Source organism: Molossus molossus, unplaced genomic scaffold, assembly GCF_014108415.1.
Source record: "Molossus molossus isolate mMolMol1 unplaced genomic scaffold, mMolMol1.p scaffold_m16_p_14, whole genome shotgun sequence".
Classification (NCBI taxonomy): domain Eukaryota; kingdom Metazoa; phylum Chordata; class Mammalia; order Chiroptera; family Molossidae; genus Molossus; species Molossus molossus.
In genome coordinates, this window is record NW_023425349.1 from 48,631,785 (window position 1) to 48,657,533 (window position 25,749).

The 25,749-nt window shown below is 40.4% G+C and overlaps 1 protein-coding gene across 1 annotated transcript in view; it reads right to left on the reverse strand.

The window, feature by feature from the left end:
• TMC1 (transmembrane channel like 1) overlaps positions 1 to 25,749 on the reverse strand; it is a 111,085-nt gene that overhangs the window by 57,561 nt on the left and 27,775 nt on the right. Inside the window, 4 exon segments of the mRNA XM_036261702.1 lie at positions 5,841 to 5,939; positions 8,995 to 9,101; positions 18,705 to 18,786; positions 20,680 to 20,770. Of these exon segments, the coding sequence (XP_036117595.1) occupies positions 5,841 to 5,939; positions 8,995 to 9,101; positions 18,705 to 18,786; positions 20,680 to 20,770 (379 nt within the window).

Genomic DNA, 25,749 nt, shown 5'->3' on the forward strand with positions numbered 1-25,749 from the left:
CGAAGATCATGGCTTAGATTCTAGAAAGTTCCACATGGTTTGATATCCTTCTGTCTCTCTTGTACCATCTGCCCCTAACTCCCCTTCCCATTCTGACCTCTAATTTCACTAGCTGTTGTTCTCTTCCTGGAGTGAGGCAACCTCTCTCACTATGGGGTCTTTGTGTTTGCTGTTTTCATTACCTAGAATGCCTCTCCCTTCTCTCAAATTGAGAGCTTGTATGGACTCTACAGAGCCCAATTCAAATGTCACTTTCTCAAAACAACTTCTATTATCTATCTCCTTCCCTTAGGTCATAAACAAGGTCAGGTTTCCTGCTTTATATTCTCTTAATACTGTTCACCTCTCTTTCATAGTACTTGGCACAGTTGCATTTACAGTTATTATTATTATTATTATTATTAGATTACTAGACTTTAAGTTCCTAAGGATTTTGTCGGATTTTGCTCACCTCTGCATAATAATGTCTAGCACACTGCCTGGTACCTAGACAATTCAATAAATGCTCACTGAATTGATGAAAGAAGACCTGTTTCTGTGATCACATCCAAAGAAGTGATGCTTCATGTTGTAAATGTGGCATCAGGATCAAAGGCATTCGAAATTTTTGCAAAAGGAAACCTCACCTTTTGTTTGGCCTGATGTAGCTTGAAGGAGATGCTGTAAAATAGAAGTTGTTACTAAAGCAAAGAAAGCCTGGTAGGACTACAGACCTAAGGAATCAGTTCTCCAAGTTTAAGAGAACAGAAGATACCAAGAAAGCCCAAAGTAGACCCAGCTATCACAAGCTATAGACATATCATACAGATTTCCACAAGCTGCGGGTTCAGAAAGCTATGAAACAAGAGAAAAAAGCTATAATGTAGAACAGAATATAAAATGCCTCTCCTTTTAATCAAACCTCATGAGCCTTTGAATCAAAGGGATCTGCACTGGACACTGAAGAAGTAAAGTAAATACAAGAGTCCAGGATGGACAGTCCTTAGATCCTGCCAATCCCTGTCCATGTGCCTGAGAAGGGTCCCCCGTACTCAGTGAAATCTTCAAGGGAGTCTTACTTTGGATGAGGGGATCCTCACCCTTTCCAAGCTATGATCTCCAGGTCAGGGAAGAGTCATATCTCTGAGTGCACTTTGGCATCTACAAGCCCACATTTGTCCCCAAGAGGCTTCACAGTCAGGCTTGGGGTCATACTTTTGCCCTCACCAATGGATAATTTATGCTCTAGGAGTTCGGTCTCTGTGGAGCCAGCACCTGGCTAGGCTGAAATAATGGCTGTGGCAAAGAGATCATGCCAGTGTGTTTGAAGCTTGTTGAAACTAAATACAAAACAAAACAAAACAGCAACAGCTCTGATCTCAAGTAGAGGAACCTAATCACATTTTCAGAGTCAACAGACCTTTATAGCAACCACATAGGTGTGCTGCTCAGATCCCCGTCAAAAGATAGCCTCTAGCTACCACCACTTTGAATTGACCAAAACAGATCATGATGTATTCATCCTGAGACCATACATCCCCAGGATGCCTCCAGCCAATGACTAAGCAGGGTGAGGAATACTAGAACCAAGTTATTCTTGAGTGACGTGGGAGTCCTTCAATGGACATTTCTTGCTTAGAGACTCACCATTAGCCTGGCCAAGACTTTTTCAGAACGCCCTGCAGTCTGAGACTCCTCCTATCCTATTTTCCTTCCCTCTTTCCTTTCACAGGTGTCAGACCTGCTTTGCCCTCTGAAGACTCCACCCCTGCCCCATTCTGCTCATTTTCCTCTTCTCAGTTATAGTCATCTCCCCACCCCATTTCTCCTGCACCTAATGTTTTGGTGTCTTATTTCTCAGGAAACTGAAAATGATTTACCCCTTCCAAACGACTCCTTGAAAATAAAGATGCATTTACTGAAATATTCCTGAAAGAAAAGATGTTATTCCATGTATGAATCATAAAAATCTCTCTCCTAAATTGGTCAGTACAATAAGAGATTAAGGAATTTAATATAACTGAGATATGTCTGAGAGAACTAGAAGATCACTACTTACAAGAACTGTTGATTCTGGGAAAAGAACAAACTAAACTGCTGTTTGTTAACATTCAGAATGTCTGCGACAGTCTCCCTTGAGTTCAGATCTTAAGGAGGAGATGTGGCAAAAGTGGGCAAGGCAGAAGAACAGGCTTTGAATATGATAAAGTAAATCAATTCGACATTAAAGTCAGCCACATTTTAGCTTGAATTTCAGTGTCTCCTCTAATTATAAGTGCTGTCTTTGGCAAACAAACACGCTTCTCTGAGTCCCAATTCCCTCAGCTATACAATGATTATTGATCTTCATCTCGAAGGGTTGTTATAAAATATAATGTTTGGACCTGAGTAACACATAATAGGTGTTCACTTTCCCCTCCTGCCCAATAGCGCTTCCCCCGCCTCCCACATCTATGAGAACCAGCAGAACAGGGCAGGAAAAGGCGATGTACCATTTATCCACATGCAATGCACACGGTGCCCTCAAGCTGGAAATCTGAATGCATTTCCCTTCATTTACAACTCGGACTTTACCCATATGATCTCACTGTCTGATGTCAGCTCAAGGTCCTTCCAAATTCCGCCTGAGTTCCTCCTTCTCTCTCTTAAAAGAATATCAAAACTATACAGTCTCTTCCTCTTTATCATTCCTCCATCATCCTCGTGTCTCCAAGTATCTTGCCAACACATGCATCTTCTTCTGACTTAAACTTCTTCTCCTAATTCTACAGCTTCAAATGATATCATTTCTGCTCATTTGATTTATAGCACACATATTAGATAAGCTCCCTAGTTCTTACTATTTTAATAAAGTATATTTCCTCCTGATCAGTAAGATCAATCACTAAGTACTCAAGAAAAGGATTTTTTTAAATGGTGACTTTGAGAAGCCACAAGACAGGCTGACCTAGCATATATCAAATGGTACTTGTCTACTATTAATTAAAGGGATTTTGGATGAGTTGGGATACATGCTTATAAGTGACAGAATACTGAGCTTCCAAGGAGTTACTCCATGGGGGAGGAGAGTTTGAGGGGAAGTTCCAGGCTTCCAACAGGAAGCTCAACAGAGAAGCACCTCTTTACAACCTCCCCACCTCTACCCAGAGGTTTTTCTGACCCTTCCCATAGTTTAGCCTCCTCTACCACAAGAGGTCATACCTGCATCTATTAACCGTGTTCTATAAATCATTCCTGCTTCTCTTTTCCTGCAGCAATATGGCATTGCTTCGCTAAGCTGCTACATTAATCTTCTTAGATGCCCAGTTACTATTCTATGGCCCAGTTAGACTGTTCAGGCACCCGTCATCTCTGTCCTGGACCTGTCTTTTCCCCTGGCTTCTCTGGAAGTGCAGAATTCCGAGTTTTCAGGGATCTCAAGGACATTTGGTCAATGGCTTCCTCCACAGTGTCATGATAGATGGAACCCTGGGCTGCCTACTTCGCAGGCGCCTTTATGAAGTGATTGTTCTGATGATCAAGTCAAGAACTCTGGCAAGAGTAAATATCAAACCTGTCATCTATTTGAGAAGCTAATTTGGGAGTTGCATGTTTACTATAAAAGGTGAAAATAGGATCCAACTGCTTCACCTCCTTCTCCCCCTGTGAACAAGATAGAGCATTAAATGAAATCAGTCTGTGTTCCAGAGACATTTGGTGAGAAGACTGTTGGAAATGAATGCAGAAAATTGCTGAGAATAACAGGTCATGGAAAGGACATTAGATAAGAGCTAATCATTAGCCATAGATCCTGAACATGCTTCGGTGACTTAATTTCCCTAATTTATAATACAGGACATGAGATGGAAGATCTCTAAGGATACTTCTATCTCTAAAAATCTCTTATTTTGTGATACATGTCAGACAATTGAGTGGCTATGGTAGGCAGGAAAAATTAAGAAAGCCTATATGTGAATAATATCACTTTTATTTTTTCTTGACCTTTTGACATTCTCTCACTGCCTTAGAATCATTTTAAGGCAGGCTTAGAATTATAAAGAAAATTAATATTGTGGAGACCACCTTCTTCTTATCTTTCCCAATTGATTAATACATTTCCAATATCAAATGGACATTTCCCCCAAAACTTATAATTTCAGTTATTTGACAAATGTATATGTGCTTAAACTTCAGAAATATGTTTAAATATAGAAAAGGCTTTTGTTCACATTTTTAGTTCTTCCTTTCTCTGATATGACCAAACATCAGAAAATGCCAGTGATATTACAAGTTCTTATTCTTACTCACCAAACTTGAAGTTTATTATCTTGCTAGTCAGAGGAAGAGAATGTGAAATCAAAATAGTTTCAGGGAACATAGTAATATATATATATTTTTTAATTTAAGTTAGTGGGGGGTTTGGGGAGGAAGAAAGATGGAGGAGTTAATAAGTAACAGAAAGGGGACCTAAAAGTTAAGAAATAAAAGCTAACTTAGAGGCCATCTACTCTCTGAAACCCAGACCTTTCTAAGCAAAACATCAACCACATGTCGGGACTCTCCAGTATCTTTTTCTTCATTTTGCTAACTTAGTACATAACACATTGCATACTAGTTGCCTATGTATCTTTCTCCTGCTGTCATGAGTACCTTAAGGTCATGAGAATCACGGCCCATTCTTCCTTGTAAAACCAGTGCCTGTTTCTAGCCCATAATACAACTGAAACAAAAATTCCAGCTGACAGGGTGATTTCAGGTTCCAGTGCCACGGAGGGGGGACTGCCACGAGGCTTAGTCTACACTTTGCCTTGTTTATTCTGGGAACTTCCTTAAAGTTTACATTTGCAGGTACTGCTCACATAAATTAATTTCTATGGTTCTTATCTTAAGGCTCTATAAATGCTCCCCCTTACTCAGATTGCCAGTCAACAGGATTTATTAAGCCTCTGTTGGTTGAGGATATAAGGGTGTCAAAGAAGATGCGGTGCATGTGTCCCCTCTTTAGGAAGCTCACAATTTGGGGGGGGGGTGAGGATAGAATTCAAAACATCTGTGAAACAGACATTTTAACACTATGAATGTGAAGACTGCTTATTGTTTTCCTCTCCTTTCTTCGTTCCCCAGTCTACATAAAAATTTATTCTCATTTGCTAATTTTCAAAAATTCTTTGAATCATCAGTTCCCCAATCTCCACCTTGTTACTTTTCCATCCCCTACACTATCAAATGTCTCCAATCTGGTCACTGCTTTAAAAAGACACGTGTTACAGACTTGAATCACACTCCAAAATGATTTTTCAATGGGCAGAGATGGGTCTCTGGCATTACAATAAACCCCACCCAGGGGAACTCAAAAAGTAATACTCATTTTAGTACCACAGTGAAGCAGTCCTCATTTGGGCGCCACAACTGAGTGATCCTCATTTTGGTATTATTTAGAAGTTAGAATTTAGTATTGCTTGGTATTTAATATTTGGCTTTATTTGGTATTGACTATTCAGTAACCCTAAATAGACTTGTTTGGAAGTGAAGAGGTTAATGTGTAATGTAAAAGCTCTAATTTCCGAAGAACCCAGCAAGATTTTCCAAAAAGCATGTTTGCAAACGCTTCCTTTGTTTTTTTCCAAAGCCAGAGATAAAAATACTTGCTTGAAGTTTTTGAACTCTGAGCTCACCTTTATTCAGTAATCTATGTTCCCATTTAATCATATTATCATATTCCCAAAGACTGTTCGCCTTTTTATCTTTCTTTCATTTTTTTAAAAACAGTGGCAAAAACATCTCTCAAAGACCTTCACCCAGCCCCAGCAGAGGAGGCCATGCGGCTCCCAAACAGGGACAAATTCATCCTCCTGCCAACACAGCTGTGTGGAGACACTTACATTGAAGTCGTACAATACACCAAAGTTCGCTGCAGACGCCTCTTCAGCTCTGGGAACTGTTTTCCTAGGTATACTGCCATATGGCAAACCCCAGAGGTACTATATGGAAAAGCAAAGAAAGCAGTTAACAATTGGAAACAAAGTCTGAACCACACATGTGATCACAAATCGTTTTGTTTAAAAGCTCTTCTGAAGCCTTTCATGAGGACTGTGGATCTCCATGTGGGGTCCCATTTTCTGGGACTCTACTATTAAATTCAGAATTAAGAACAAAGGGAGTGCTAAGGACCCTGCATTTTGAGTTCAGTGGACCACCAGCAGTTGGAACCACATTGCCCAGAAGGCTACCCACCACCACCTTCAAACTGGTCTCATTTAGGGGAGGTCTGAAAAGGACAGAGGTAGCCTTTGGGGACTTTGGTGTTCTAGAAAACTATACTACCCACATCTTCATAGGGGTTGGGGGTGAAAGAAGATGCTCTCCCTCATGTCAAGGAAGAGAGCTCTCAAAAGAAATCACTCATAGAATTTGAGGGTGACAAGAGGAAAGACTGTGCCCCGATTATGATACCTGCCTCACCACCAATTCAGATTTACAGCCCTGATTTTGTGCTATCAGATTAGAATAGAAGTTATTACAGGCAGAGCCAGCCAGTAAGGGGACAAGACTAATATGCTATCAGGAGCCTTCGTGAGAACTGGGAAAAGCACCCCTCTGGCCCCAGGGTACACACACAGCTTGCCAAGCAGGTGCTGCTGCTTGCATGAGATGAAAACTTCCCTTCCCTGGGGCTGGGGGGCAGAGGATGAACGTGGATGGAAATCTGGGTGCCAAGCCTGACGGAGCAAGAACTGGAAATCAGCCCCGACTCCCTTCCCCACACGAGTCACTCTGTTTCCACGGCAGCCCGGCAGCCCCTCTGCCTCCCTGGGACTGAACACGCCATCTCACCCCAAAGCTCGAGGCCACAGAAGACCAAAGAGATTAGGGTTTGCCCAGGGGCTTTGGGCAAAAGGGCCTGTTCACCAGAGGAACACTGAGTGGGGCTTCTGGAAAATGGAGCCTTGCTACCAGGAGGTGACCAGCCCTGGCCTCTGTGGTTCTGCAAAGTGAGTACGAAGGACACTCATTTTCTGCTCTTTTGCTGGAGTTGGTAATCAGTACCCAGAAAACAGGATACCCCTCAGCATCTAACACAACCTGTAAAAAAGCATCTAAAGCTGCCCTGGCCAGTGTGGCTCAGTTGGTTGAGCATCATCCTGTGCACTGAGAGGTCCCCAGTTGACCCCAGTAAGGACACATGCCAGGGTTGCAGGCAAGCAGGCTCAGTCCCCAGTAAGAGTTGTGCGGAAGCAGCCAATGGGTGTTTCTCTTTCTCATCAATGACTCTCCCTCCCTCTCTAAAACCAAAAAAACAAACAAACAAAAAAAGCATCCGAAGCCAATATGCTTCCTAGTTACAGGAATACATCCAATCGAACACACTTTAGCTCCCTCCACTACATACAGTTAGGATTCTGCAATTTCATCTAGTAGGAACAAATTCGCTACAACCTTTCATTTCCTCCACATGGAGGCAGCATGCCATGGGAGAAACAGTAAATGCTGCTGATATATCTCCGTAGATAGATACCCTGGTCCGACACTGAGAATGCCACAGTAGCCAGTGTTCAAATTTCAAGTTTCCTTAGAGACATGAGCAAAAATAAAGCTGGGGTTAATTTGAAATCCATCAAATGTACACATTCTGCTGCCTTGCCTGCAAGTTTTCACCCTGGGGATGAACTAGACAGGACTTCTGACCTATGTCCACTGTCTTCTACGAGCCAGACAGCTGTAGAACCCCAGAATTATCTCAGGGATTATAAAACTGGTGGATTAAGGTGCAAAATCCAAAACAAAATTTACTCTGGGATGCTTGCTAAATCCAATCAGCATGATGGACTCAATTCTCACATTTTTTAAATGTGGGAACAAAAACTCTTTTATAGCCAACTTGTAGATTTGTCGTAAGGCTCACTAAGTAAGAGAAATGAAAGTGTTTTGCGCATATAAAAAGCAAAGAACTCCATGAATGTAAGGCACTGTGAGTATTAATATGCTAATAGCAGCTAGATACAGAAATGGGCTCTGATTGGAAACCATGGGAATATAAATTTATAACACCAAGTTTTGGCTGTTTTCAATGCTGTACTGAACAAATTCGCTTTGAGGTTAAATATAGCCTAGCTCAATTTATGTATGGTAAGCATCCAAAGAGGTCTCTGAGTCATTTAACTTCACATGGGTGAGGACCCCAACCTCACTCTTGCTTCTTGGCCTTAGCTGATTCTCCCCACATCAGCTCAGGGCTTTTTCTTTCTTTCTTCTTTTTTAAAAAATCCTCACCTGAGCATATTTTTCCATCTAGTAGGAGTGAGGAAGGGAGGAAGAGAAAGAGAGAGAAACATCGATTGATTTCCACCCGCAGGATCCCAACCGGGGCTAGGGAGGAACCACAATCAAGGTACGTGCCCTTGGCTGGAATCGAACTCAGGACTCTGGTCCGCAGGCCGCCGTTCTAACCACTGAGCCAAACTGGCCAAGACAGCTCAGGGCTTTTTCTTCTTCTTCAATTTGTTTTACTCTCCTCTCCCACCCCACTGTGTGTGTGTGTGTGTGGCAGGGGGAGGGGGTATCTTACTCTAGGTCAGGGGGAAAAAATCTGTTCATGTTGTGTTTCTTTAGCATAGAAAAGCTGGATGACTTGAGCTGTATTAAGAAGCATTTCTTTCAGAGCAAACTTGGCAAAATAAATATAACTCACAAGGTATCAAGGCCTTCCTCTTGGGCAACTAATATTTGAGCACAGGGATCACATTGGGACTCTGACAGAAGCCGTAAACCTTTCCCCTTAAAAATGTACACATGAACATGCACACGGCACTACATGTGACTTTAGGGGGCTCGTGCGAGCACCTTTGAGCAAGGGTTAGGACTGTGGCCCAGAGGCACCATTTGGAGGATTAATTGTTCTATGAATACTATTACTCTAAGGCTGGATGTAACCAGTCAGTCACTCCACTGTTAAAGAAAACAAGAGCTTCTCTGGGAGCAGGCTCACGTGAGAAACTTGTTGCAGTGTGTTTTGTAAACTGGAAGTCAGGGTCTCACCTCTGGCAACATGATGAGGCTAAACGTCAGGATGAAGAGAACCATGTTCACGCCATACATCCATCTCATGAAGAGGAAGTATGAGGCCACTGATGAGCCAAACTGACCTATAAAAAAAAGAAAATTAGAAAGTTAAGGACTTCCAGGCAAGATGGCGGCGTAGGTAAATGGAGTACTCAAATCCTTCCCCAACCATATCAAAACTACAACTAAACTAGAACAACCATCATTCAGAACTGCCTGAAATCCAGCTGAATGAAAGTCCTACAAGTAGGGATTTAAAGAAGCCACGTTGAGACTGGTAAGAGGGGCGGAGACGCAGAGCTGGTTGGTCCCACACCCACGTGTACAGATAACAGTTGGGAGGAACATCTCAGCTGCAGAGGTGCCCCCTGAGGAGTGAAGGGTCCCAGCCCCACGTCAGGCTGCTGAGCCCAGGCTTCCGGTGCCAGGAAGAGAAGTCCCCATAACTTCTGGCTGGCAAAACCAGCAGGGATTGTGGCTGAGTGAGACGTAGGGCTCTGGAGTCCCGGACAGTTTCTCTGAAAGTGCCCGCACACACGCTTACTCAGACTCACACCCTCTGAGCTCCAGTGCCGGGGCAGCAGCTTGAAAGGTACCAGGGACATACAGGGAGGAACTGAATTGTCTGGATTACACGAGAGCTGGGGAGTGGGCAGCTTTCTGCCAGACAAAACTGTTATCAGAGGCCACTGTTCCTTTTCTGAGACACCCCTACAGGGCACCATATCTGAGTGTCCGGCAACCTGGCTCACACTGTTTGCCCCGCCCTGGTGATTCCCTGAGACCCCACCCCACCCAACATTCAGGCCCACCCAGGCTGTTTCCAGTGTCTTTTCCATACAAATGTCCTGTCTTGGCTCATGCTTTGGACTTTCCTAAAATCTCTCAAACAAGCAGCATCTGGCCTCAGTGTGCCTGTACCTCTCGCTAAGTGGCCCCAGGCCTGGCACTAGCAGCAGCCAGTTGTGGTTCACAGCTTGGCTTCTCCTGGGCACCTCCAAGCCCAGCACAAGTAGCAGCCATCTTCAGATCACTTCGTAGCTCATGCTGGGTGGCCCCAGGCAGAACATAGGCAGTAGCTGATCTTGGCCTGCATCTCCCGGGAGACCCCAGAGACAGCACAGCCGGTGGACAGCTTCAGATCACACTGAAGTACCACCCGATCACCTCCACAAGTGACACACTCAAGGGGTGGACTCAGCTGACATGAGAGCCCCTTTAAAGTAAGTCCTGCTCTGTGATCTGTGTGGCAGGCTCATCATCCATGGTGGTCAGTGGTCACAGCCAGTCCGTGCAGCTAATCGGCCTGGGGGCAAATACCTCCCATTGATGTGCCAAGAGCAATCAAGGCTCAACGACGACAAGAAGGTGCACACAGACCACACGGGGCAGGGGTGGCACACCTAGAGTGCCCAGCTCAGATAAACAGGGAGTCTGTGCCACTGGACCCTACAGGTCACCTACTACATTAGGCCATTCTACCAAGCCCAGAAGATGTAGCAGCTCTACCTAACACACAGAAACACTCACAGGGAGGCTGCCAAAATGAGGAGCACTATACAAGAAGCCAAACCACATTGTGTAGGGCCTCCTAAGGCAAGATAGAAAGTGAGAATTTTATTTTAAATGAGATGAGAATTCATTGCCAGGTGTTTAGCAATGGGGGGAGGGACCAGTTATGACCTTTAAGAAACCACTTGAGCTGTGGAGAATAAATTGGGAGGAGATAGGCAAGAATGTTTTATCAACTCACACCTACCCCAAACAGTAAAAAGTGAAGTGATCTGTTCGATGCTTTTGAATGAGGGGAAAAAATAATGCATTCTCTTACATCAGAGACTGGAAGAGGAAAAAAACACACACAGGAATTTGAAGTCTCAGGCTGAGATTTCAAAAGCCGAAGATTATTTGATCATCGCTGAAGGTTCAGCATCAAGATGCTAGTTTTCCCAGTCTTCCCAATTCTCATTTTCAGTTGCCTAAGAACAAGGAACAGCTTCCGCCACCTGCTGCATCAATCCCTTTGTCCCGCTCCTTTAGCAAAACATCTCCAGTAACCAATAGTTTCCTTGGGCCCTCTGTCTTTGAAACAGTACAGGAGGAAGAAGGTATGTATGAAGCAAATTGCAGCCTCTGCTTACTAACATGAGACCGAGTTCACGTGACAGTCATACCTCTATTTCTGGAACTTAGTCTGTTCTTTAGGTACCATCTTACTTATTCCCATAACACAGAGGCAGTATCTATAGAGACTTAAAAGGAAGTCAATGTCTAAGTAGACATTTTAAAAGAAATCAATTAGTGTGAAGTCAATATCTGGATTCATTTCATTTTGTAGAGGGGTGCAGAGTTCTACAAAATTTCCCCAAGTATGTGATTTTCATAAGCTTCTCCACCCCCCACCTGCCACCCCCACCCCCCAGGTCCTGTAACCAGATGCACTGGCCCGTGTGCAGAAAGGCTAAAACAGATCCTCCCCTCTGAGGACATCTGATCATCTACCTGGCTCCCAGTGATTTCATATCGTTTCATGGCTGTTATCTACGTTCTCTGGTAACGACGGCCTGAGGGCTGCCTCAGCCAGGTTCACTCGTCATGTTTTATTGAAAGCAGTGGGCTTCCAGCTCGTCAATCAATACAGGGACTTATTACCTGGAGAAGAACCTTGGCGCTAAGTATCTAGGGTAAGCTCTTCCTTGGCCTTGGAATCACACTTGAGATCCTCTGATACAGAGTCCCAAGCACAGGATATGGGCCCTTCCTCCCCCCCCTTCGTTCCTTCCCACTCTCTCCAAGCCCCCATTACACACCCCTGACAAATGAGTGTAAATATACCTCACGGTTTAAAACATAGGGGCATATTAAATGTCTCAGAAACTCTCCCCTTCCCCATAGAATCCATATATATTATAGATGAAGTATACTCTAAACTTCAAAGCTTCCAAACTCCAGTTCTAAGTCTTGAAAGTGGTTTCACAATGACTTTACTTGAGAAGTCACATCTATCCCTTTTCTTTACTGAATCCTAAGTGTAGAGAAAATAAATTGCAGAGAAATCGATTTCATTAAAACCTGGGTGATGGTAGGAAAGCCCCAGTCACAGGTCAAAGACAGAGGAACCCAGAGAGCAGTGTTCCCTCCACATGACACCTACCAGTGGCAGAGGGGCAAGAACAGTAACACGACACATGGCTCAAAGGAGAGAAAACAAATCAACTGGTTGACATTAAAACTCTATAGAACCTTTCCCTGTCTCCACATAAAAATAAAAAAAGAAATCTTCCCTCTTTGTTTCTATTTATCCTAGCAGTTCTCTCCTATTGGAGGCTGTTGACTAAAACTGGCATTCACTAAAATCAGAAACCTTAATACAGTGCGGCCAAGGGAGCATAATGAAAAAGAGCAGTAATTTCCATGTACTTAGACTCTCAGATGAAACTTACTTCCTCTTGTAAAGAACAAGAATGAGTAATACTGCTACTAATAACAATAACAGCTAATACACAAGGTGGGGCAAAAGTAGGTTTATAGTTGTGAGTTCTTGGAACACAGTTTATTCTTATATTAGTATTTATTAATTATTATATTATTTTCCATACAAACAATTATAACCTTACTTTGCCCCACCCTGGGTATTGATGGTCAGTTGTGTATACAAAGAACTTTATCAGCATCAACTCATTTTACTGCCTCAAGAACCTGGTGAGGTTAAGTAGTATTAGTCCCATTGTGTGGATGGGGGATTAAAGACTTAAACAGAGACATTGACTGAACCAAGGAAGGGTTCATTAGTAATAATAAGAGCTACCATTTAATGAATCTTTGTTTCAAACACCTATTAGATCTCTGCATTTAACCATCATCAAATCCCTGAAAGAAGAGAATTACTGTACTCCCATTTTACAGAAACTTAGGCTCATAGGTTACACAGCTAGTAAATGATGGAGCCAGGGTTATGTAGTAGTTACATAGGTAGTAAATGACGGAGCCAGGCAGTGTTTATCTATATGTGTTTGCCTCCAAATTTAGATCTCTCTTAACTGCAGTGCTATATTTCTCCTCAAGTAGAATTTAAAAACACACACAACTATGCTACATTGAATAATATGCAATGAATGTGTGTGTCTGAAAGGATACATATAATGTCCATCAATCAGCAAAGGCCAGTCAAATTCACCCATTTAGATGGTACCCATAAATGACTAATTCCTTTTTCCTTTAATCTAAGTAATAAATGCTGCTTCTACAGTGTATTATTAATATAGTGAAAAAGAGTATTTGGTATGTATTTATGTGAGGCCTTAGGCTTATGCAGTATTCTTGTTCTTGAATTTTTTTGTGCTCCTTTTAAATTAAGGTTAAAGTTTTACTTCTCCTCTGGTTATTTATTATTAAGGCAAAGAAATTTATAGTCTATCGTCATGTATAATTTCCTCTTGAACAGATGGGTAACAAGACAAGCAGATAAATGTGAGCATTTTAATTTTTTTTAATCCTCACCCGAGGATATTTTTCCATTATCTTCAGATAGAGTGGAAGAGAGGAAGAGAGAGAGAAACATCGATTTGGGAGAGACACATTGAGTGGTTGCCTCCCACATGATCCCAACCAGACCAGGGACAAATTGCAACTGAGGTATGTGCCTTTGATTGGAATCAAACCCGCAACTCATCGGTCTTTGGGCCGATGCTCCAACTGCCGAACCAAACTGGCCGGGGTGATGTGTGAGCATTTTTTAATGGAAAAAGACCATAAAATCACCTGGGGTATGAGTATAATATAAATGTCACCTTGTTAGGCTAGGATAAAAAGTAGTTTCTGTCAAATGGGTCCAAGGATAAAGAGTTAAATGTGGCAAATTTGATTTGTATTTTCTGGAGCCCTTAAGCTAACAAAGAAACATGAGCTTCTAAACTCTGTGCTTAGGTTTGCCTATCTGTAGATCTTTCAAATCTGAAAAACAGGTCAATCACACTTTAATTTTGATGTTGTATTCTATTAGGAAGAAGTAGATTTGGATTCTGGGAAAGATTTTTTAATCTCCAGCTTGAAAGACATTCAATGATTTAATCTACTGCTTTAATAGTAATGTTGACACGAGTATAGATTATATTTCTCAGAAGTACAAATACACAGCTTCTTCGGTAAAATAAGCAATGTGATGTAGCTAATAATGTGAATTACTTTGGGTAACGCTGGGGTTTTAGGCATCGCCTCTTTACAAGGCTGACAGTAACTCCACAGCATCCCCGTGTGATATAGGATTTCCCAGCATTCCTTTGTGGTAGGAGTTATCAAATCTATTTTTTATATGAAAAATAGTTGGGAGTCATCAGGTGAGTACCTGGTCGATACTGGCAAAGGGGATCTGGGTCTGATTGGAGTCAAGATGGAAACAGCATAAGATTTTTATTTAATTTGAGTTCCCTTCTTGATTCTGTCAATTATTGCACAGAACTTGGTGGAAACTCAGTGTAGGCTGGTAACTGGGGATGCTTTTAATATCAAATTTAAAAATTATTTGTTCACTATTTATTTAGAGATTGAGCAGAGAGTGAGGGCAAGTTGGATTAGAAAGACTATTGGCAATGGGGCCCCAAAGTTCCTCTTTTAAATATACCACTTATTGCCCTGGCCGGTTTGGCTCAGCAGTAGAGCATCGGCCCTTGGAACAAAGAGTCTCGGGTTCAATTCTGGTCAAGGGCATGTACCTAGGTTGTGGTTTGTCTCCGGACCTGGTTGGGTCGTGCGGAAGGCAATTAGTCGATGTGTCCCTTTCACGTCGATATTTCTCTCTCTCCCTCCCTCCCCCTCTATCTGAAGATAAATAGAAAAATATTCTCGAGTGAGGATTAAAAAAATAAAAATAAAGCCCTGGCTGGTTTTGCTCAGTGGTTAGAGCATCAGCCTGAGGTCCAGAGAGACCCGGGGTTCACTTCCCGCTAAGGGTGAGTACTTCGGTTGCAGTTTGTCCCCGGCCCTGGTTGGTCCTGCGGGTGGCAGCCACTCGATGTGTCCCTTTCACGTTGATGTTTCTCTCTATCTCTCGCTCTTCCTCTCTCTTTCTCTCACTCTATCTGAACAAAAAATGGAAAAATGTCCTTGGTGAGGATAAAATAAATAAATAAATAAATAAATAAGTAAATAAATAAATAAATAAATAAATTATGCCTCTTGCCACAATCCATAATCATTTTCATTATTTAATTGCTAACATTTTATGATCTGTACACACACACACACACACACACACTAACTCGTTTGGATGTAAAGTCGATAAAGCGGGATCTAATGTTTGTCAGCACAGCATCTCCAGTGCCTAGAAACATGCCTGATGATGGAAGGCACTAGTAAGTAAGTATTTGCTCAATTAACTAGTCAATCAAGTCAATCTTATTCTGAAGATTAAATGAGGTATTATATGTTAGATAATTCTGATTTTTAAAAAAATTAATAATATTTCCGAAAATTTTGTTAGATTAAATGGTCACTTCTTTAAGAGAAAACTAATTTGTATTAGTTTTATAATATAAAATATATAATTTATAAATAGGGTACTCGTCTAACCTACATTTTTCTGAAAAGAGTTTGCAGAGAAAGTAAATTATGCAGGCCTCTCTTAATATAATTCTGTTTTCCATTTAACAGTTTCAATAATTTATACTCAAAAGTATAAAGTAAAGAACATCACATGCTTACATATACATCTAAAACTGATGGTAACATAAATTATAGAATGTTGGGTTGAAAATGGCCTTGTGTAGTAATTAGTTAAACTCTGAATTTTGTGGAAACTCCAGATGGGGAAACAGAGAACCAGAGATATAAAACGATTGCCCAAACTACAGAGTCAGTAGGGGCAAAAGGACGTCAACCCTTAGAAAACCGATTCCATGTCCCACTTCTTCCATTCAGTCAGCTTCAAAAACCACCACAGACACAGGCTTTCCCTATCTTTGGAGACTATTTTATATGAGACGTTGAGTCCAACCCAACACCCGCCTAGTATTTTCCTAGAATGGTTTCAAGACGTTTCAACTAATACAGTAGCCCCAAAGCATATGGTCTGCTTATGACTACCATTAATATAATAGTACTTTAAGAATCTTCTAAAATGTGACATGCATACGTAAATAAATAGTTCACTTAAAAATAAATACATAGTATTTATTATAGAAAATAATGCCCTAAGTAGGATAACTATGAAAGAGATCTGCAACTATTCATCTTGCTGTTTTCCTGGTAGAATCCTCCCTGGGACCTGATGCAAAAGAAAAAATTTATATCTTGCTCAAAGCGAAAATCAGCATGCCACATTGGGAAGAGCACAAGCTTTGGGCCCAGACATACTCCACCTTCTACCTCAGCTCCTCTACCAACAAATTCTGGGGCAATTTAGCCACAGCTCTAAAATAGGAAGGCTAATGTCTACATTGCAGGCACATTAAAGATTAAATGAAATAATGCTCGTAGAGTGTCTGACTCAGGGTGGCACTCAATAAATAATAGCTGCGGTGATTGTTGATAGAACAGAAAATACGGGTCAATTCTCCACAGTGAGGCAAAGCACCTCTAAAGGTGAAGAAAACAGCACAACCTAATCAAATAATAAATTACATATTGAAGGGAAAAGAATCCACATTTGCTTGAGTGGTCCAGTTGGACTGTTTCACATTTTCTGGGGGGAGAGGGGAGAAGGCAAGATAACTGAAAGTATTACTGAATAGCTCTCAATTTGATTTTTTACTGTGACACACATGATAGATGGTGGTCATAGGTGTAACTCATTTTTGTGTGCAATTTCGGGCAATAAAAATAATTCCATCTGTTTCTATCCCACTCAAGGCAGGCTACTGCCACACAAGGAGCATGACATTATTATTTAGATAGGCTGAACCTGTTCTAGTGTACCTTAAACATGAGTAATTTGCAAACATATATATATATATATTCTATCATTAATTATAAATTTCTTGGAATACATCTCATAATTTATCAAGAGTCAACCCTATCACTTTCAGAAATGAGTAGACTGTGGCCCAGAGGGATTAAATTCCTGGGTCAGTCAGAGTCAACAGCTAATCTGTGGCAAAGCAAGAACGAGTATATCAGGGTCCAGTGCTCCCCATGGCCTTCTGTGTCTCTGCCTCTCAAGGTAGCGTATTTCAGCAGCACAGATAAAACCTAATGATTCCATGATGTCTGGGGTTTTGTTTGTTTGTTTTGATGTATCTAGATTCCTTCTATTTCTTAGAATGGTAGACATTTGGAGGATTTGTCTATATCTAATTTTACTCAATCCATATTTATTAAGGCCAAACAAATTCTAGGCCTGGTGACCCCGCAGTGAACAAAACAAAATCTCTGCTTGCCTGTCTTGTAGAAGAAGTGAACACAAATAAAATAAAACAAAATTATATTGAAAATTCAATTAAAGTACAGTATTTTTGAAAGTTGTAAGTGTGAGGGGGGAAATAAAGCAGGAAAGGGAGGGTACAGAACTATGCTGGAGGAAGTGCAGTTAATGAGCTGATATATTTTAATTCATCGCCGTTTGATAACGAGAGGCGGAGGGCAGAGGAACAGTGCCTCCCAAGGTGCGCAGTGATGTCAGTGACGTGTCCGTCCGCTGGGCCCTCTCCCTGCGGAGGCTCCGGTTTAATTATGCAGAGCCATGTTTAACCAGCACGAAAACCAAGGCATGGAAGAAAATCAGATCCTAGTCAAAACCTTCAGAAACCAGAATACGGCAAGACTGTGCCCAAAACTGTTTATTTATTTTAAATCCTCACCCGAGGACATTTTTCCATTTATCTTCAGAGGGGGAAGGAGACAGGGGAGAGAGAGAGAAACATCAATCTGAGAGAGACACATCACTGGCTGCCTCCCACACAGCCCCAACCAGGGCCGGGGACAAACTGCAACCGAGGTACGAAGTACGTGCCCTGGCTGGAATGTGACTCACAACTCTTTGGTCCGTGGGCCAACACTCTAACCACTGAGCCAAATCACTGAGAGCCCAAAACTGTTTTTTTTAAAAATGGTATCCCTTTTTTTTTTTATCTCATTTTTTAAAAAAATAATTTATTATTATATTTACAATATTGCCAAAAAATTTTATTTGCCTAATTCTAAACCTGTTCTAAATAGGTTTTTAATTAAGTATATTGTCCTGCCTTCCCTATACACTGTGAATATTGTATAAAATAAAGGCACAGTATGATATTCAGATAACAAGTTCCTGGATGATCATTGCTTATTCTACTTCAGAGGTTTGAATATGAGGCTTTAAGATTTCTTCATTCTTTTTAAACGTTCATTGTAATTATTGTCTAACACAAGAGTACACATCTTTTCAATGTCATGCTCATTGCCAAACCACCATCTCTGCCTTCCCAGTGGATCGAGGTCATTGTGCACAGTGCTGACTTCCCTGTCTAGGAAAGAGAACAAGGTCAGTAGGGGAATACTTTGTTCTAATGCAGGACGGGAGAGTAGCATCTCCAGGGCTGTGGGGGTGCTAGCAAGTCTTTTCACAGAGCAAAAAAGGTATAAGTGATAGAGGTGTTTTTTTATGGTTTGTTTTCTTGTTTTTAATCTTTCCCACTAAAAAAGGCATCTGAGAAGCTTATGAGACATCAATCTGGGGCAACCTTCCCATCTAATGAGATTTGTTGAGCACTTACTTTCGATTGCTTTGATTTTATTTTCCCATGGAACACAAGCAGCTTTGAAGTTCTCAAAATCACGGAGAAATTTGACCCATTTCTGAAAAGGAAGCCAGGAGCATCAGTAAAACTCAACCTCCTGTTTGCCAAGATGTTTGTCCCCCCACTCCCATCCCAAAATTTCACAAGACATTGAGCTTGGAAAGATCTCTCTGGCACCACATCTTGCCATTTATACTTGCCCTCCTGTTCTCTACTCTCCCCAGACCAATTTTGTTCAAAAATTTTTATGGATCCTTGCTTTACAAAAAATATGCTTTAAAAGATCTGTCTATTCTGTTAGACATAAGAGAGCAGGGGCTGAGTTTGTACCTAATAAGGTGATCGGCAACCGTATTGATTAATCAAATAAATATTCATTGTATGAAGAAATTAACAAAATATGACTAAGACATGTTTTGAAGGGCTTCTGGGGCTACTAGAATGTACTCTCAATGCACAGGAAATTTCAATATAGGATGATGAGTGCTATGACATAGGACACTTCATTTTGGTAGAGACAGAGCTGTCAGCTACATGGAAAGGCATGGTGTCACAAGAAAAGGAAGAAGAAAAAAATCATAAATTTGTTTTTATAAAAGAACTTCCTTCCATTTCACTCCACAGTGTTGGGCCATCCACGGCCGAGAGGACCACCTGGGAGAATGAGGACGAGGCAGATAACTTGCATGTGTGTGCACTGTGCTGGCATAAGCGTGAGCTATACAGGCACAAAGCCCAAACAGCAGTATGACATAGTCTGAAGTTCAAAAGGTTACCTGAACTAGAAACATCCCAAATGTCCATCTACAATAGAACAGATAAATAGATTGTGGTCTCTTCATACAATGGAAGGCAATGCATCAATAGAAATGAACCGTAACTCCCACAACATAAATATACTTCATGAACGTAACATTGCATCAAAAAAAGCCAGAAACAAAAACATAAATACTATACAATTTCAGTTATTTAAACTATAAAAATAAGAAAACTAACCTATGATATGTAATAAAAAATATAATATGTATTTTATATTTGAGAGATGAACTTTATTCCCAAACCTCATCTTTATGGGAATATATTTAGCTTACAGGTGGGTGTAACATTTGTAAAGAAAGGATAATAATACCACATATCCAATGTGATGAGATCATTAAATATAACTTTATAGAAGGATTTAATTTAGTGCTTGAAATATAATAAATACTAAATAAATGTTAGTTTCTTTTTTTTTTTTTCTTTATTGATTTGAGAGAGAGAGGAAGGGAAAGGGGGAGAGAGAGAGAGAAACATTAATGAGAGAAAACATGCATTGGCTGCCTCCTGCATGCCCCCCACTGGGGATTTGGCCCACCACCTGGGCATGTGCCCTGACCAGTGATCAAACTGGTGACCTCTCAGTGCACGAGTCGACGCTCAACCACTGAATCACACTGACCAGGCAAGTTCCTTTTCTCTCTTTTCCAAAAATCCATATCTCATTGGTATATCATTTTTATTTTTCTTATTTTCTATCCAATTTATAGTTGATGCTCATGGTAGAGAAGAGCTATATATACATGGTTGTTACCTGTAGACATTTTGAGAAAGAAACTTTGACCCAGAGCCAGGGAATGAAAATGAAAAAGGCATAGTCCTTCACGTTTGGAAGTGATAAAAGAACACAAATGAGTCTTTTGCTATAAATCAATATTTCTGAACTTATTTTTCATTTTAACTCCTCTAAGGAGCCTTTATGGACTTGTTTTTTGTTTTTTTTTCCTGACTCACCACCCCCCATTCAAATTTTAATACCACAGATATAGTATATATATACTGTGTATGTATATGTGCTTTATACATATAAAGTATACTTTTTTTCGCCCTTTCTCAGAACATAACGTCTTCCTGCGTCGAGATGCCTCCCTTTGAGAAAACATGCGCCACCCACACTGAGTAAGGAAACACTTACCTTGGCCATCATCATCTTAAACGCAAACCACCGTTTCCCTTTTCCTTTCCCGAGAGCTCCTTCGTTTTCACTCACAAATTTTTTTGCTTCCCTAAGAAAAGAAAACAAAGTAAGGGTTAGGTGGGGGTGGGTGGAGATTGGCAGAATATAGAGGTAGTGAATGTTTAATGTTTTTAATTTTTCAATCTTATTTCTTCTAGACCCTTAACAAATGAATCTAAGCTATATTTCACAACCTAGGAACTTGTAATAGTTGTTTAAGCTTTTTCATTTTGACCAGGAAGAATAAGATATTCTAGTCTTGCTTATTTACCAGCTGAAGTCATTGAAAAGCGAGGAATTTATGCTAAATGTCAAAATAGAGAACCCTAGCTCTTCTCATTTCTCCCACAGATAAAATTGAATTTGAAGTTTACTTCAGATTTTGGCAGTCAGAATATTTATTTTAAAATACATTCTTTCCTTCTTTTTTTTAAGGATTATTGTTAAAAAATAAAATAGGGCAGAAAGTTTAGGACAAACTGACATGCAACACACTTACTGACCTGGTATTTAATCTTGTAAAAGCAATTACGACCGAAAACAGAAAACTCATATTGTATAATGCAAATGGGGTTAAAGGAAGAGGAAAAAGGAAAGGAATTCTCCTTAGCCTTGAATTTAGAAAGGGCTTCAAATTTATACTTTAACGTTATTTCCAAATATTTATACATTGATGGTATTTATTATTATTATTATTATTATTTTTATTATTACTACTATTTTGTTAATCTCACCTGAGGATATTTTTCCATTGATTTTTAGATAGAGTGGAAGGGAGGGAGAGAGAGAGAGAAACATTGATGTAAGAGAGACACATCGATTGGTTGCCTCCCATACATCGATTGGTTGCCTCCCATACATCGATTGGTAACCAAGATGGGCCGGGGATCAAACCTGCAACCCAGGTACGTACCCCTGACCAAGAATCAAACCTGAGACCTCTCAGTCTGTAGGCTGATGCTCTAACTGCTGAGCCAAACTGAAAATGACTTACTCAGTTTGGCGTATTTGAGTTTTATCATTTACTAGATGAGTGGCCAGTGAGAAAACTGGACTGTTCTCAGCAGTCAGAGGGGTAAAGAAATAGCTGTTCTACTCTATATTTCTGACAATATTTTTTATTTTGTGAGCTGATGATTATGGTACAGAAACAACTATCACAATTTAAGAAAGAGAAAGAAAAATCAGGGTTATAACCAAATTAAAATCACCACAAAATTAATTATAAATTCATTTAACAATATAGAAACTTATTCACATGGCAGTTATAGGTTTTTGTCATTTATTAGAAACATAATTTTCTTTAAACATTCTAAACAAGATTGCATTGTCTGTCCCAATTTCCACATGTCCTGATGCTAGGCATAGTTTTATCTTTCCCAGTGACGACCCAGCACTACCCTCAATATACACATATAAAAGTCCGGATCTCACTCTACTCCATATAATCTCAGGCGTGGATTTCTTCTCTTCCTTAATCTCCCAAACCCTCCTTTATTTTCAAAGATTTCTTTCCCCAAATTTAATTCAAAAAGGATCTCCAAGCATTCTACCTCCTCCTGCTCCCCAGTGCCCACCATGGCCAAAGTCACTATTTGACCGAATTCATCAGGAATCTGGGGAATGACTTTAAAACAAAGTCAGATTTGACCCAGTGATCTCACTTCTAGGAATATAACCTAAGAAGCCTGAAACACCAATCAGAAAGAATATATGTACCCCCATGTTCGTAGCAGCACTATTTACAATAGCTAAGATCTGGAAACAGCCCAAATGTCCATCAGTAGACGAATGGATAAAAAAGCAGTGGTACATATACACAATGGAGTACTATGCAGCTGTAAGAAAGAAAGATCTCTTATCCTTTGAGACGACATGGAGGGACCTGGAAAGTATCATCTTAAGCGAAACAAGCCAAACAGAGAAAGACAAGTTTCATATGATCTCACTTATTTGTAGAATATAATGAACATAACAGTCTGAGGAATGGGGTAGCCCCAGAGACATGGAAGTGAGGTACAGACTGACAATCCCCAGAAGAGGGGGTGGTGGGGGGAGATAAACCACAGAATTTATATGCATGTATGCATGAACAATGGACATGGACAACAAAGCTGGGGACAGGGCAGGGAGGGAGAGGGAGGGGGAATCAGTGGGAAAAAGGAGAAACATTTGTCATAAAAATAAATTAATTAATTAAATTAAAATAAAATAAATAAATAAAACGAAGTCAGATGCCATGGGGTGAGTAGAGAATAACTGGTGAGCAAGAACAGATTCTTGATTCCCCCAATCTGGCACCCTTAGGATGCAAGGAAGCAGCACTCTGGCTCTCGCAGGCCTGGAAGAAGGGACACAAGACTACATGTGGTCAATGACTCAGGGAGAGAATATGCCTTATAACTATTTCCACAGCTGACCTTTGCATGGAGCTGGCACAATGTCAGGATGGAAGAAAACCAGCATCACCCAATTCCATCCTCCCCGATAACAGAATCCCTAACCAGAAGACATCTTCCATTGTGGTATTAGAAATAAGATGCAAAAAGAAACTATCGATATGGAGAGAAATACTGCTTGATATTCATCACACTGACGTGCCCGTGACACACATCACAATGCAAGAAAAGAAAGAGCAGTGCCTTTGACAATGAAAAAAACAAGAACATTTCTTCATATGTTTCTTATAGTTAATTCATTTTCCTACTCTATTTATCTGGATAACTTAAAAGGATTTTTCTACATGGCTAAAACGAAGTCAACTTTTGTGGATAGACTTTGAACATCTATTAGCCTCAAACCACCCAAGTGTCTGACTGAGAAATGTGTGTCATCCCCTTGAACTGCATTCAACAAAAGCCACCTGCCAAGGCTATAAACTGGTCTCCTGGTCTCAGAGCTCAAGCAAGCCCTGGTACAGTACACACAGCTCTCTGAGCTGTAACCCCAGACCCAGGATAAATAATTGAGTGAGATCTATTTAATGACAATACTACCTGGCCTCATGATTCATTTATCAACTCCTTGTGTTGGTCATTAGAATAATAAGGTTTCATGGGCTTTCGAGAATGCTTTCACAGTTACTGGAAGGAGCACACTTTGGCCTAACTTACAAAATACATAATTTACCCATAACATAGGGTACAACTCTAATAGCACAGGAGAGTTAGGACATGTTATGTTGCCTTTGACACAATCCCTGTCCCAGGAAACATATTTCCTATTTGGATTGGGTTAAGTTGAGTTTTTTTTTCCTCTTGTTTTCAGTTTGATAGTATGGTTAAGCAACTGATTTATTGTTCCAGGAAATGAAAGACATTTCAAAACTTGTCTTTAAGGCAACTGTAATCAAAATTTATACTCGTGAACACTTCCCAGTAAAGGAATAAGAATAAGGAGAACTCTTTTCTTAAGCACATTTTCAAAAATGTGACCATTTAAATGAACTAAAAGTTGAACTCTGATTTTCCTCAAGTATAATAGAGTAATTGAAAGAAAACTGCAAAGGTAAGAACTAGTCTAATGTACAGAAACTAAAAATAAGAACTACAGGCTTCCTAGATAATAGAACTCCATAGTTACACCGGTAAGAATTATTGAAAAATCATCCTAATACTGGAAGTGATGGTTCAAAATGTGTTTCATAAAAGGGATACTGGTGGCAGTAGCTGTAATGGTTAAGATATTCAGTTGCTTTCTCTGTAAAATAGAGATAATGCAGCTATTCCATGGGTTTTATAGCATGCTTTATAGAACATAATGTATGTCTATATGAATGTACACAATTTATGCAATGTGTTCATGGCAAACGATAAGAACACTATAAATAGTACTCTACATATTTGAAAACTTGATAAATTGCCCTTGGTAATTAAGAACATCGGAAACAATCTGAACACAAGCAACAAATACATAAAGAACAAGCAAAAAAATGTGTCTGTGCATTCATATAACCTCTTAGCCTGTATGTCTGGTTTATTTTGGTGTGCTTCCATTTACATAGCAGCACTTCACAGGAAAACAAAAACAGAAAGAAAGAAATTTATATATGGAGAGAATTGAGACCTCTAAAAATTTTATTAGCAATAAACTTTAGAGTGATCTGTGCACAAAGAGTTCTTAAGGCAATTTTTTACTAGCTCTGATGATACTCATGGAGATGTGGGAAAGCCAGCTGTTGGTGAGTAACTAAAGTAATGCTTGGATAGGTCGAATTTCTATTAAGTTCAAAGTTACTACCTATGGAAATTCTTCAGGTCTAGGAGGGCTTCCTTGCTTCTTGGAGGTATGAAACAATGCTGATTTTCATGGCTGTCTTAAATGTCAAATAGAGACTCAAACACATTTTTTTTTTATCCTCACACAGGACATTTTTGCATTTCTCTTTAGATAGAGCAGGAGGGAGAGACAGAGAAACATCGATGTGAAAGAGACACATGGACTGGTTACCACCCACTTGACCCCAACAGGGGCCAGGGACAAACTGCAACTGAGGTACGTGCCACTGGAGGGAGCCTAACCCAGGACGCTCCGGTCCCAGAGCCTACGCTCCAACTGCTAAGCCAAACGGGCCAGGGTTCAAACACATTTTTGTTATACCCTGGAGATCAGTCAAATATCTCAGAGTCATTTTAGATAAATCAAAGGAGAAATGACACAGCGGCGCTTGAGTAGTTTAATAAAATTTTTTTAAAAAGCACACTAGATTCTCTTCTACTTACTGATTAAGTTTTTTCTGACTCTGCTCTGTACCTGGTTAATTTAAGACTCAATCTATGATTTAAAATGTATTCCTTTGTATTATAACAGCAGGGGAGGGAGGAGAGAGGACCATACAGATTTGCCCAGAAGATGAAAGCTTGTGCTGACTTTTAGATACTGGTCACAGCAGAAACTGGTTTTCCACCATAGAAGGACACCAAAAAATTATAAGATTATCAGCAGAGATAATGTACAACAAAGTTATTATAATGAATTCTTTCTCAGTGGAAAGTGATCTGTAATAGTAACTTTATAAATATCTCTCCA